The sequence below is a fragment of the Musa acuminata genome, chromosome BXJ2-9 (genome assembly GCF_036884655.1).
Source record: "Musa acuminata AAA Group cultivar baxijiao chromosome BXJ2-9, Cavendish_Baxijiao_AAA, whole genome shotgun sequence".
In the NCBI taxonomy this organism is placed as follows: Eukaryota; Viridiplantae; Streptophyta; class Magnoliopsida; order Zingiberales; family Musaceae; genus Musa; species Musa acuminata.
Window position 1 is genome coordinate 44,260,422 of NC_088346.1, and position 14,105 is coordinate 44,274,526.

General features: G+C 37.7%; 2 protein-coding genes and 1 non-coding gene across 3 annotated transcripts; 2 read left to right on the forward strand and 1 right to left on the reverse strand.

Moving 5' to 3' along the window:
- Positions 1–1,103: 1,103 nt before the first annotated feature.
- Positions 1,104–1,266, reverse strand: LOC135624071 (U1 spliceosomal RNA). Its single transcript, XR_010491580.1, has one exon. It is a non-coding gene; the product is annotated as a U1 spliceosomal RNA (small nuclear RNA).
- Positions 1,267–1,564: 298 nt separating this feature from the next.
- Positions 1,565–5,967, forward strand: LOC135623551 (uncharacterized). The gene is made up of 9 exons (XM_065126660.1): positions 1,565–1,733; positions 1,847–1,969; positions 2,072–2,154; positions 2,294–2,377; positions 3,292–3,367; positions 3,461–3,533; positions 4,834–4,907; positions 5,280–5,373; positions 5,692–5,967. Exons 1-9 carry the CDS (start codon positions 1,625–1,627, stop codon positions 5,768–5,770), a joined length of 795 nt encoding a protein of 264 aa, XP_064982732.1. The 5' UTR covers positions 1,565–1,624; the 3' UTR covers positions 5,771–5,967.
- A 1,198-nt stretch (positions 5,968–7,165) lies between these two features.
- Positions 7,166–13,035, forward strand: LOC135623550 (RNA-binding NOB1-like protein). Its single transcript, XM_065126659.1, has 5 exons — positions 7,166–7,623; positions 8,109–9,207; positions 10,544–10,712; positions 12,187–12,306; positions 12,452–13,035. The coding sequence occupies exons 1-5, from the start codon at positions 7,266–7,268 to the stop codon at positions 12,596–12,598; spliced, it is 1,893 nt and encodes a 630-aa protein (XP_064982731.1). The 5' UTR covers positions 7,166–7,265; the 3' UTR covers positions 12,599–13,035.
- Positions 13,036–14,105: the final 1,070 nt, after the last annotated feature.

A 14,105-nucleotide genomic window follows, 5' to 3' on the forward strand; every position in this document is an offset into this window, starting at 1 on the left:
AGAACACAAGGTTGCACGAGGAGGAGGAGGCACTCTGCTGCTTCGTGGCTTTGTTACCAGTTATGATCCAACATACAATTTAATCTGCATCAGCTCCACAAATGAGAAACAGGAAGTACAAGTCAAAGTCGAATCTACAAATAAGAAACTTCTGAGGTCAACATGATTTATTCGCACTATTTTCTGTGTTCCTATTTCTTCCTAACAAGACAATACCACCGGTCAACATTTGCTACATTTCCTTCTCCCTCTTTGTTTGTTTTACTTAACGAACATGGATGATCATGCATCTAAAATATTGATTTAATAGTGGTATATCATACCTATCTTTCATGAATTAGAGGATTCAATATCTCATCTAATAATTTTTTTTTGATGATATATTATTTTTTAGGTGTACTATACCAACTTAGTTATCAAAGATTGAGAGACCAATATCTAATCAGACAAATTTCTTGATGAGGGTAGCTAATCTACTGTAATTTGATTGCAACAAAAAAAAATGCATTAATATTATTCAAAGTTATTATTTAGTATTCTACTGTAATTTTTCTTTATTTTTTTGGAATGACATACTCTTTTCAAAATTTCCATTGGGTTCTTATTATTTTCTAATACCTTAAATGTTCATCTTCTTTTTTCCAACAAAATAGTTTCAATCCATACTATATGGACTGATTCATAGGATGAATAAGTCTAACTCGATGACTCAATCTATATATTATAATAATTTTAATTTTGGAAATGAACCAGACTTTACTCCTTTACAAAATATCTTATGAACTAGTCCATCAAATGTGAATGGAAACTATTTTATTTGGAACGGAGATAGAAATATAGAGTATTAGAGAAAAATAAGAGCGTCAAAAAATCTGAAAAAAAATAAAAATCATTATTTTTTCTCTATTCTCTATCAAGTATGGATCATTTACAAAAATAAATGGCATCTTATTAATCAATATACGACATCACCTTTAATAACGTTTGATTTCATCCCATGATGCACCATTGGAACTTACAGACCCTTCACAAGTGGACCGGACGAAGCGCCGCTTCTTATTGAAGCGAGGCTGGGGCCAACAGAAGATTTGATATGGCATTGGGTGGGGGCCGCGCGGACGCGTGCCCCCGATACCACAAATTACGACGCCCACTCTCCCACTTGGGGAGATGGTAGCGCAGCTCACCCCCTCCATGTGCAATGGGGGCCGCTGCCCTAGGCCACGTGCCTTCTTGATCACCCGTCGACCCCGTCCAGGTAAGTATCGTTCTAAGGTTGCCGGAAGCCCTTTCTTATGCTTCTCCCTTATCCCTCTGTCTTCGTGCCTTGCCGATGTGGGACTAAATTTCTGCCTACGTGTTTGATTTCAAGCTACATTACACGCAGTTAGCATTGGCATTGGAAGAGTTAATACTCGTTTTGATTGTTATATTTGATTGATTGATTCATTTAATTTGTTTTGTTATGGTTGTTTTTATTTTGCCAAGACAGTTACGAATTGTTTTAAAAAACAAAACAACACAATAAAAGCAGTTCCTTTTTTTTTTGTTTTTGAAAATAGGGAGAAGAAGACACATAAAGCGAGGGGGAGAGAGAGAGAGAGCAATCGGGTCGAATCCGGAGATGGAGGTTTTCTGGGTGATGCGGCGTTGGTCGCCCGCGAGATCCCTCGGCCTTCTTATAGCCGGCGTGCGTCCCCCTCGGCCCCGACCTTACATGGCGATTCGCTCAGGTCCTCCTTTTTATCGAAGTCTTATTCGGATTCCATTCTTTCTGCCCAATTAGTGCTCACACCGTGAAGCCGATGGCGGCGACTGAGGCGAGACTCTGGTTCTCCTTGTGCAGAGTCTTTCTGTGATCGGAGGCGGCGGAGGGCGTACGACGGGCTGCTGCTGGACGCCGGCGGCACGCTTCTCCAGCTGGCGAACCCCGTCGAGGAGACCTACGCCTCAATTGGGAGAAAATATGGTGATCAATTTGTATTGTCTCACAGGAAAAGAAATGGCCTTTGCTGCTGAAAATCAAGTTTTTATGAATTTTGTTCGTTATATGAATCCTCTATATATCTAGGACTGCTTGCGACTGAGAAGGACATAAAGCAAGGTTTCAGGAGGGCTTTTGCCGCTCCATGGCCGGAGAAGCTTCGCTACCAGGTTTTTGCAATTTGTTGTATTGCACAGTTTAGTGACCCTAATTGTACGTTTATCAAGTGAGATAGAAATGTGAGGGAAAGAAAAAACTTTTGGGGCATTGTCCAATTTAAAGAGAAGTTCTGCTTTTACTCAAATGCAGGGTGACGGGCGGGCATTCTGGAGGCTGGTTGTATCCGTAGCCACCGGTTGCAGTGATAATGACTATTTCGAGGAAGTATATGAGGTAAGGCGCGGTAAGGTTCTAAATTTATTATGACCCTTTTCAAGGTTTACTCTTTGATCGCATATAAATGCAGCAGTGTTATTGGAAGAAATATAATGGTTTGTGTAGAGAAATAGTAGTAGGATTGCTGATGATGATCTTGAAGTCTCAACCTCAATTGATTTCAGTTCTTTAGGGTTAACTTTGTATTTGTGTCTTTTGGTAACCATATGAAATTATCTACAGTGACTTTAATGTTTTATCTTTAAGTACAAATTTATATTTTGTAGACTATTTATATGTATGAGAGCAAGAATCAATTATACAGAATAGCAAATTTAGTAGGATGACACTATGCCTTAACCTAATTGGATGTATGTAACAAAAATGAAACTTACTGACTTGAATCACTTTAATGATATCATACATTTCATTTGGCAAATAAGGTCACTAATATTGAGGGACTCCTCTATGTGAATTATTTAATTCTGTAATCATAGAGGTTTTGGACACCATAAGAAACAAGGAGTTTGTTTTGCTCTATCTGGCCATCTCTAATCATCTTTGATGCTTTTACTAAAAAACCAACTGAAAGCAAATCAAGTAAACCTTATTATTAACATTCATGCTAAGTAAAGCTTGTCCAATTCTAGAAAGGTGTTCTTTTGCTATTGTTGTCAGGTTCACTATTTTAAAGTATGCTTCTGTTCCGGGATGTTCTTACTGGTAGGTTGATTCATATGCATGTCTATGGTTTGGTGATTGAAGAGGCATTTAATTAAACGTCACCTGTTATCCAATGGTAGAAGTTTTTTTATGTAATATCATGGTTATGTCTTTCATCTTCTCCATTGATCTTGAAATAAGCCCAGATCATTGTCATGCCACAGGAATTAGTCAATTTGTTTTAATTAGCTATACATCTTCTCTGCCAGCATTTTGCAAATGGTGATGCATGGCACCTACCTGCTGGGGCATACGAAGAAATGTGTTTGTTGAAAGATGCCGGAGGTCATATAAGCCAAGTATTCCCACCATTTTTCATCATCTTATCCCCAAACATTTCCTTTTAGTGTTTCCTTACCATTAGCATATTGCATACAGTTAAGCTGGCTGTTGTCTCTAATTTTGACACCCGTTTGCGCAAACTGCTGAAGGACCTCAATGTTGCACATCTGTAAGTGATAAATCCAATTCCCACTTTTTGTTGGTCTCATGAATTTTTTCTTCTGCGGTATGAAGCATACTTTAATTCATATCACTCGCTTTTCCTGTTCATGGGTTGTATATGATACCAATAAGGGTCATGTACAACCTGGATACTTCATGTAATTTTCAATTTTGATCATGAAAGAATTTAATATTTCAAATACCATCATGTTTCTTCCCAGATTTTCTTTGTAGAGCTGATCTTTTGTAAGTTTTGAAATTTCAAATGATGAGCAAGATGGCCCATTGTCATTGCGTGGGGTTTTCTGTTATAGCCAAGATATGCATGATGCCAAGAAAGCTTCTTTTATTTGGAATTATCTTGCTTTTGAGACCTCGGTGGCTGGAAAACTAGACAGCCTACCCATTTGCAACGAGTGATCCAGCGATCCTGAAGCACAAACACCTAGGGATCATGGTTCCTAAAATCCGACCCAATCTCACTAGTCACTACAATGGCCTCAAAAAAGAAAAGGGGCAGTGCCTGCAAGAGACTAACGTAGCTGCCACATGCCTTCCACAAAACAATATGAAGATGAGAAGAGGAGGAGGATTATCCACCAGACCTCTGTCTCACCACACTGCCATTGTGACATTGGCTTCATGCCTCTGCTGTTGCACTATCAGGGGATCAAGGATGAGCCAAACCATAGGAGCAAAGATGAGACGGGAGATGAACTCCTGTGCTTTACTGGACTAAGATCCTTGATGCCATCAATTCACAAGTAAAAAAACAAAAAAAAGGAGAAGACAAGAAAAGAGGAGAGGAGATGAGAAGGATAACATTAGAAGACAGAAAAGAGAGTATGCGAGAAGATAAGAAAGAAATAACAAGAGAAGAGAAGAACGTAAAGAGAAAAAATAAGAAAAGAAAAAATAAAGGAGGAGATTTATTTCTAAAAATAATTCTAGTTATAATTGTTATTTTTGAATGATATATTTTTAATATTTATAAAAGTTATATAATTTTAATATGCAGACATTTCCCAAGCACTTGATGCCTTTGTATTTTTAGACCTTGTCTCTTCTCTAAATCCACCTGCATCTACTCCTTTATGTCTTTGGTACTCTTTTTATGAATTTGATTACTCAAACAAATACGTCAACAGTTAAGCATCTGGTTAGTACAGTTTCTTTATTTGATGAGACTTTAGATTCCTAAAGATACAAGTATATGCTACCATACCTGAGCAGAGCTTTTTGCATAGTTTGTGGCCTCTATGAACGTTTTGCATGTACGCTGACGATTATTCTGCTTTGTGTACTAGGTTTGATGCCATCATCATCTCTTCAGAGGTTGGGTTTGAAAAGCCAGCTGCAGAGATATTCAGAGCAGCTCTAGGTACAAAATAGCTATTATTTATATGAAGAACAATATTATACGTAGAGTTTTAGCTAACAAACTTTGATATACTTTTTAGGACTGAATTACTGATTTTGGTTCTATATTCTCTAGTTCTTTAGGTATGTCATCTTCTCACAGAAACGCTAGATGTCTGTCAACAGTTACTATTTACATGTGATACAACCATTAAGCTGTGAATACTTTTGGAAGAAAAAGCTCATGAACGTTTCTGAATGTAGACACAGCATTTCCATGTCTTGACAGTTACAAATTTTTTAACATATATGGGAAACTGATGTGTTTTGTTTAAAAAGCTAGGAGTTCACAGACAGATTTCTGATTCTCCTTTTATTTCTTTAAATTTCACAGATCAAATTGGTGTCCAGTCCAGCAGAGCGATCCATGTTGGAGATGATGAAAAGGCAGATAAACATGGTGCCAATGCCATTGGAATTCATTGCTGGTTAGTGCATCCTATATTATTTAACTCATTTAGCGGATCTTTAAATTTGTTATAGCTTCTCATCTTTAGGGGCTTTATTTTTCCGAAATAGTCATCAATCACCACTTACTAACATGATGTGCTTTGGCACGTGAATTTCGTTAGCCACTTGGTGAAAGTGCCTGCGATTCTAGGTTGTATTATGTTCTTGTTTGCTCACTAAATCAATGTGCAATAAAAAAAGGGGCACCAACCCTTGATGGTTTTGATGCCACAATAGAAATTATGGTTTCATCATTAGTTCATCTGAAACATCTCAGCAATCTTGATTTCTTTCAGGTTGTGGGGATCAGATGTGAAGTCATTTGCTGAAATCAGCAATGGGATTCTCATACCAGATTCAGAAGAAAGAAACTGAGCTCTAACTGAAAGCTTGTCAACTCAGTTCGATTCAAGACACTGTACAACATTGTATCTTGTTTCACTAATAAGTTTGAAATTGTTTTGACAATAATCAAGCTCCATTGTTCTTACATTTGCTAGAGAAATTGTTTTCCACTATGAACAGCCACTTCCAAGTAACTTTAAAATCATGTGTGCGTGATTTTATTTTCACTATGATGTAGGAGCTTCTAACAAATTTTAATTGCCATGATGTTGGGAGACCTATGTGGTTTGTATTTGAAAATTGCATGGAATACACGGGTACAAAGAAATGTGTTTCAGATCATTCAAAAGAACATAAGGTTCAAAAAATTTTGCAGGAGATAAAGAGTCATTTAAGAATGTAGCTTGACTTTTTGTTTTTCTTTTGAGACGTCTGAATTACTGTATTGTTGCGCAAGTGATATTTCTCAGGCTTAATACATTTAATGTAATTTCTTTCCTTTCTAAAGAATGGAAGTTGTTGCTCTTCAACTAGACATTCATTCAAGACCCTTATTTCATGTTGAATTAAGGATTCCAAAGAGGGAGTTCTACCAACCATCTAAGATAAGAAGAACAGTTGTCGAGGTAGTAGACTACAATAAAAGTATTTTTTTTCTTTGTAACAAAAATGGAAAACATTTCCTTCTTTCAAAATAAGTGTGAACGACAAAGCTATATGAACAATAAAAACTATTTTTTTTAAAAGCACCGGTTAGTTTGACAGATAATTATTTTGTGAATTTTTGAGATTAAAACTTGTCTTCATAATTGATCTTTTATATAAAAATATATTTTTAAACTTAGATTTTGAATCAAAACTCGTCTTCACCATTTTTTTTTGTATAAAAAGACAATTGATGTCGTCGAGTTTAATTTTGGATGATTAAATTTTAAACGACCAAAATTGGCTCTCTGTTTTTCTTATATATATATATATATATATATATATATATATATATATATATATATATATATATATAATAGGCTATTTACTTATAAGAAGACGACGATGATGATGAAATGAAGGCGAAGAAGAAATAATAATATTTAAACCCGGTTTAAATCGATGGATAGATCCGGTAAGAAAACCCGATCCGCTACCACGCACGATTCGTTACGTTGTATGGAAGAGAAATTGAGGCCCAACCCAAATGGGGCCCGCTTTTCCTACCAATAAGCTCTGACATCTAATGGCCTTTTCTAATCGCACTAATATGCATAAAGATTTACTGTACCTGTCTGAATATTGGAGATAACATTGGCTCCACTCTTTATTATCGAATAAATAGACAGGTAAATTTTCGGGTAAGTAAAAAACTAGTTGTGAAAGTATTGCTCCATTGGAGCACAGCGACGAAGCGGGCACAACAAAACCCTAATGAATCATTAACCCACCGCTCCCTCCCCCGTCGTCTCCGTCGATCGCAGTCTACAGGGAGTTGCATCTCCTGCCCCAAACCGAGAAAGACCTAATCCTCGATTCCATGGAGACTGAGTCGCCGCAATCCTCTCCTTCTCCTACTCCTCCCGTAGCTACCGTGAATCCTCCGGCGCAGCCTGTTTGCTGGACCGAGGTGGTGCAGAAGAATCTGACGCCGCAGCCCCAAGAAACCATCTCCAACCGGGTGTTCGGCAGCTGCACGTCGAGCAAGGGGATCTCAGTGGCGGTGGTCGACGCCAACGCCCTCATCCACGGGGACAAACTCGCCGGTTGCGCCGACAAGTTCGTGTCGGTGCCGGAGGTGTTGGAGGAGGTGCGCGACCCGGTGTCGCGCCAGCGGCTCTCGTTTTTGCCCATCCCTGTGGAGACAATGGAGCCCTCACCCGAGTTCCTCAATAAAGGTGAGATCTTTATTTGTTCTTCTCCTTTTTCCTTGTCCTGCAGTATTTCTAGTGTCCCCCAGTTTCAATGGGAACTAAGAGATGCACTTTGAGAAGACTTGGGTGAAAGGAAGTAATCTTTTATTGTTTGTTGTTCCTCTGGAAGTTCATATACATTATAGAAACATGAGATCCTTTTTGTGGCAGCTAAGTTTGATGCTTCTGTGATCCATGGCTTTGTGATATCTGCACTTACATTCTGTGGTCTTCGATCGCTGATGTATGTGTTGGACAACATTTCATGATTAACTTTCTAGTTTCTGATGTTGATTTCAATTCACATTATAGAATTCTGTTACTTTTGTATGTGTATGTGTATGAGGTATGTCAGGCGTGCATCTTTGACGTGCCCATTTATTTATTCATTTCTGTGAACCTTTCTAACTTGTGACTTTATTTCTTATGAGCTTAATGTACTAAATTTACATGACATGTCGCCACAACAGTTGTCAAGTTTTCTCGTGAAACCGGGGACCTGCACACACTTTCAGATGTTGACCTTAAGCTTATTGCACTGGCTTACATGTTAGAAGCTCAAATCCATGGAACTGATCATCTAAGGGACAGACCTCCTCCGCTTCATGTGGTGGATGTGAAGAATCTACCTGAGGCTCAAATGCCTGGGTGGGGTTCCAATGTTCCTAATCTGGCAGAATGGGAGGCCTTGGAGCAAGCAACTGAGGGAGGCACTAATCATAATTCTAGAATACTTGCACTTAAAGATCTGAATGATCAAGTTGAACCTGAAAACAGATCTGGTCCCAAACCTAATGAGCAAGATGATGAGCATACATCTTTCAGTAGACCCAGAAGATTTTTTGCTCCAAAAAAAGAGATCAAGTTAGAGGGAAAAAAGATGGTTGCAGCTGGAATTGATGCTTCTCAAGGTGAGAATACTGAAAATGCAGATGATTGGCTCCCTGCAGTTAGTCGAAGCACTCACAGAAGATATTTGAGAAGGAAAGCAAGGCGTGAATTGTCCAAGGCATCGGAGGAAAACAGACACCCATCCTCCAGTCGGGAAGTGGACACCGAAATATCTGAAGGCAACAATGTTCACTCTGATAGTGAGGAAGAGTTTGCTGAATTTGACAAACACAAAATTACTCAGGATCACTTTGAAAATGGGATTTCTGCCAATGAAGAACAAATTGAGGGGGGCGTCGAAGATGTGAAATTGAATTTTGATACTTTACAGCCTTTACAAGAGGAGAAAGAAGATGACATACTCAGGACTGTCATAGGATCTGATCATACAGCAATTGAGGAAGATAGCTCAGGCAATGTACATGATTTTTTTCAAGGTGAAGAAATCAATGAGTTCAGTAAAGAATTGGATAGCCTAGAATTGAATAGTCAGTCTGATGGAAGCATTGATACAGCTGACATTGATGACGAAAGCAGTGAGCAAAGTTGGATGCTGAAGTCCTTATCAGAGTCAAGTGTAGCTTGTGTTACTAGTGACTATGCTATGCAAAATGTTATTTTGCAAATTGGTCTTCGCCTATTGGCACCAGGAGGAATGCAGATTCGTCAGATGCATAGGTATGAAGCTAAACAATTTATTTGATTTGTTAGTTTCTTTGTTTTCAGACTTTGCCATTTTACTTGCAATGTTTCTTGGGTCAAATTAGCAACTTTTAATTTTCTTTTCCTGATGCATGGTCAGGGTTACTAAAACAATGGTGTAAGATAAGCGTAGTTGTCTGTCCTTGCTTATTGAGTAGTGTTAGTTAGCATGGCTCTTGTGGTATACTAGACAGATGCTCTTAAAAGTACTTGGAATGTTATATACATTAACTGCAATTATATACAAACCAAGGATTTTAATTTCGAATAATACTACCCGCTATCGGGTGGTACTATCTATTGGGGCTGCTTCTGCCTTGTTACCACCCTAAATCGGTCGATGACGGTCGATTTCGATCGTCACCGCCCGCTACCGAGTGGTATTAGCCGAGGGAGAGCTGAGGGAGAAGAAAGAAGAGGGAGAAGAAAAGGAGAACCTGGAGATCCGGTGCCACTCTCCCTCGACGATCCCGATCCGTCGTCGCCCTCCATAGATGAGACGTCGCCTCCTCCTCGTCTAAGGCGACGAGTCCTCGGCGTCGTCAGTGACTTCTACGCATCCATACGGGGAGAAGAAACGGAGCGTCGTTGAGGCGACGTTTCTTCTCCCTATGTGGGCAGAAGAAACGAGGGGACGAGGCGGCGACGTCTCCTTGTCACCCTTTTTTGCTCGGGGGGAAGGAAACCTCGGTTTCTTCTCCCCACGCGGGCAAAAAAAGGAGGTGACGTCACTTTTTTTTTTTACTTATATATATGTATATGTATGTATATATATATATATATATATACCGAGCGGTATATCCTGGTGTACCGCTCAGTACTCTGTATCGTATTGTACCAAGCTATGCTCGAAACTTCGGTACAGGACGAAATTACGATCCTTGATACAAACTATGCCAATTCAGGTTTGCAAGCTGTTGCAATTGTGGACATATATGAATAGCATTATCTGATTAAAATTTAAGCAGGATGAATATTTATTATCCATCATTTAGACAACTCTTTTATTCAAAAAGAGCATCTTAAGAAAAATCTAATATCAAGGTTTAAAAGGTTTAAGTGGTGTGGACAGAAACAGACTAGACACCTGCTCTTAAATAGCTGTATATGAATTTAGTTGCATGAACCCCAAACTTTTGGGAGCCTATGGATTATGTATGCTTGATCATATCATAGCGTGCTCATATCCTTGTAAATTTACCACAAGCTATACTTATAATGGGGTTTCTTTATTTATTTTTGTTTTGGAATCATTACTTCTGTTTACAAAATGAATAAGACGTAACTAAGTTGGACCTCTAATTTTTCATAGGTGGGTTCTAAAATGTCATGCTTGCAATAATGTGACACAAGAAATTGGGAGGATCTTTTGTCCAAAATGTGGCAGTGGTGGCACATTAAGAAAGGTTTCTGTAACAGTTGGTGAAAATGGGATTATAATGGCTTCACGTAGGCCGCGTATCATCCTTCGAGGCACAAAAGTATGTTACTTGTTCTTTCTAATGCTCAGCAATTTTCTCTTTTACTGCCCAGTTTTCTTGTTAATTGAAGCATATGTTTTATTCATGAATCAGGTAATGACTATGCTTGATCATCTTAAATTCACTATGTAAAAATATCACGAGACTTCACTTTGCTTTTACCATAATCTTTTGCAAGGCATCTTCAAGACATGACAAATGCTGAAATACATGATTTTCCTCGTTTGAGAATTAAGAAAGCAAATAACAAAAGTTGTATTGTGTAGGTTCTGGAACATGTTATTGGTAGCAGTGTTATAAGTATCTTTGGATGGAACAGTCTGTGAAAGTAGGTGTCTTTTAACATGCTGCAAAACCAGAGTAGAAGGTCATGGTTATGAGGGATACCCCTTCAGCAAGGGTATCAAGTTAGTTTATTACATGTTTATGTTACGATTACTTTCTATCTTATGTCAATTATCTTATGATGGTTTTTATGAATTATTCGTTAAACAGATTAAATTATCCTTTTTCCCAAAATTCTTTACCCTGAAGTGATTTTGCTTTTGTTTGAAGGTGCTCTGTGCAGCAATATAGGTTAAAGGTGAAGATTCTTTAGTTTTACTCTATTGTCATCATAGATTGATGTCTTCTTTACCAATTCTTCCTTCCATTCAAACATTACATAATATGCATACTAGAAGCTTATAGAGGACTTGAACTCAAGGCCTGTTAACTTTGCACACTGCACGTACACCACTGGGATGATGTTAATTGGATATTTTAGGGCCACTTCGATCACCTTTATCGCCATTACTATATGTTCTAATCATCGCTTTTTCATTTCACCCTAATTTGTTGGTGATAGCAAAAAATAAAGATGCCATACTTGGTACTGCATATTGCCCATTTCTTGCAATGCTGTGCTATATACTGGTGTAGGATCATGTGTGTACCTTGGAGACCACTAGACTAGCACAGCAAAAGGGGTGCATTCATACTGCTTGTTGGACTGATGCCAGCATGGTGTGTAGACTGTCACATTCGTGGTTTATTTCTTCAACTATAATGTTCTTGGGCTTTAGTAGTTGACATATGAAATCAGTGTCTCTTTCCACTGAGATGCCTGTAGCTTAGAGACAACCTAATGGGTGATTATAATTCTTCATCCTTCATCAAGTTTGATTTACTGCTGCATATAACCTGACTAGCAATTACTTTGAGGTTATTTCTAGACTGAACTGCCAACTATTGATTTTTTTTCTTTGTTGGGTCTTGAGTTACAAGATAGAATGATTCAGTAAAATTTTGTTATATTGTAGGGAATTTTTTATAGTCTGTTTTGCTTGAACATTAACTATTCACTAAACTTAAAGGAGGATGACAGGAATTCTACAGATTACTTGAATTCAATAAATTATTTTTTTGCTAGTTTTACTAATTATATTGTTCTCTAAATTCTGAATAATGACAAATGTTAAATTTCTTTTTCCAGTTTTCACTTCCGTTGCCTAAAGGTGGAAGAGAAGCCATCGCAAAAAATCTCATCTTACGAGAAGATCAACTTCCACACAAGCTACTTTATCCAAAATCAAAGAAGAAAACAAACAAGCAGGTTATACTATTTTCATGATCATCTTTTGCTGCTATTGTACATCCACTGGCAACTGCATGTAGCTATAATTCATTTTCTTTCTTTTCATTTTATTCTGACCTGATAATTAGATCAATTTGATGTGCATGATTCTATATCATTGCAGGACGAAGACTTTCTGAGCGTCGATGATATCTTTTCTCACTCTGGCGAGAAAAGAGTACCACTCATGCCTCCTGTGAAGAAAGCACTTGCTATGTTTAGTGGAAGAAGAAATCCTAATGACAATCATTTTTCTCGTCCCAAGCGTTAAAAACTAGATGTTACACACCAGCAGTTGGATATATCTATCCTGGCAGTTTTGTTAAAGGTGTTCTCTCAATTAGGAATGGCATTTGTTCGAAAATACCGGAGTTTGTTCTACATGCCTGCTATCATGCTGAAATTTAGCTGGTGTTCATAGATTGGGATGCTTGTTTTACACCATGGAGTGCAATGTCAAACTTCAGTTTTGGATATGATCCTTCTTCCGGGTTGAAATTTATTTTAATGGGTTAATTTCTTTAGATTCAGCTGTTCTTGCACCACCACCAGCTTGACCATCTGGTGGGTTTCATGGCTACTTGCTAAGTACATGCTTGTCCCCACGGATTATTTCTCTTGTCATGATAGTTTTTTATGTGTAATATGCTTAGTGATGCCTGTATTTTCGAACAAGCAAATTAGTGATGCACAAGGTTATGTGGGCCATCCCTGTATTTTTTATATTTTTAGTGATGCAAATTAAATCACCTTCTGCTTTCTTTTCTCAAATTGATTTCTCAGCAACAAAAGATGTATCTAATCATACGAACAGATGAGCAGATTTAATTAAATGACACAAAACCTATGACCTCAATCTTAAACTTTTTGAAAATATTTAAATGCAACAGGACATATTCGACATCAGTTAGATGATTAATCTTTTTAAAACGTAACGTGAAAATTATGACGCATGATTTAGTGCAACACCTTTGTTTTTTTAATTTGAGCTTAAGTGTTTTAAATCAATGAATTAGATTCAATGGTTTGTCATGAATTTGGTTAGAAAAATGACCGATAAACGGGTCTCGATATTTTGTAAAGATAATGATTTTATAAACAATTCAATAAATATTTGGTGTGCAAGCGAGAAAAAAGAGTAAAAAGAATAAACATCGGGGTGTCGAGTATATTAACGTAGGTTTTACATGTGATCTTGTAAAGTCAATCAACGCCTAATATTAGAGTATTGAAATTGGTTGACGTTTTATATTACGTTGCAGCCTACAGAAAATAAGTCTTGGCATATAAAAACGGGACTATTTTGAGACAATTTTGCCTATTCCGGTAACAATCGCTCTAAAACCATGCAATCTGTTTTTGGTCATAATTTTCAAGTAAGAATACATAAAAACAAGACAAAACATATTGCCAAACTTATATATAAGTAAACAAAAATGACGAACGATCCAACGAAGCTGTTACGGGTACACGACGACTATTTGGGACAATCCTCTCTCACTTAAAATGTCAACGTCCTCGTCGATGCTTAATGGTAGGCTTTGATGATAGCTTCTTCGTGTCGTAGAGTATCTTTAGGCTCCAAATTGGCTTCTATCCAAGGAAGATTTCGTCACTTCATTGGGTACTTGATTTGTTATGATCCATTATGTAGCCTCACCTTTTGATATACTAAAATTGCTTCAACTCATTTTTCGTAAAAGGCTCTAGTCGGGATAGTTGAGTTGAAATATTTTGGGAAGTTTCTTGTGGATCTGAATGGTAGACTTTCATGTTAC

Bases quoted from the DNA above. Each gene is read 5' to 3' on its own strand.
- LOC135623551 (XM_065126660.1), top strand. From the start codon at position 1,625: ATGGAGGTTTTCTGGGTGATGCGGCGTTGGTCGCCCGCGAGATCCCTC. The intron at 3,368-3,460 runs GTCATATAAGCC...TATTGCATACAG, and splicing joins TTTGTTGAAAGATGCCGGAG to TTAAGCTGGCTGTTGTCTCT. The intron at 4,908-5,279 runs GTACAAAATAGC...TAAATTTCACAG, and splicing joins GATATTCAGAGCAGCTCTAG to ATCAAATTGGTGTCCAGTCC.
- LOC135623550 (XM_065126659.1), top strand. From the start codon at position 7,266: ATGGAGACTGAGTCGCCGCAATCCTCTCCTTCTCCTACTCCTCCCGTA. The intron at 9,208-10,543 runs GTATGAAGCTAA...AATTTTTCATAG, and splicing joins CAGATTCGTCAGATGCATAG to GTGGGTTCTAAAATGTCATG. The intron at 10,713-12,186 runs GTATGTTACTTG...TTCTTTTTCCAG, and splicing joins TCATCCTTCGAGGCACAAAA to TTTTCACTTCCGTTGCCTAA.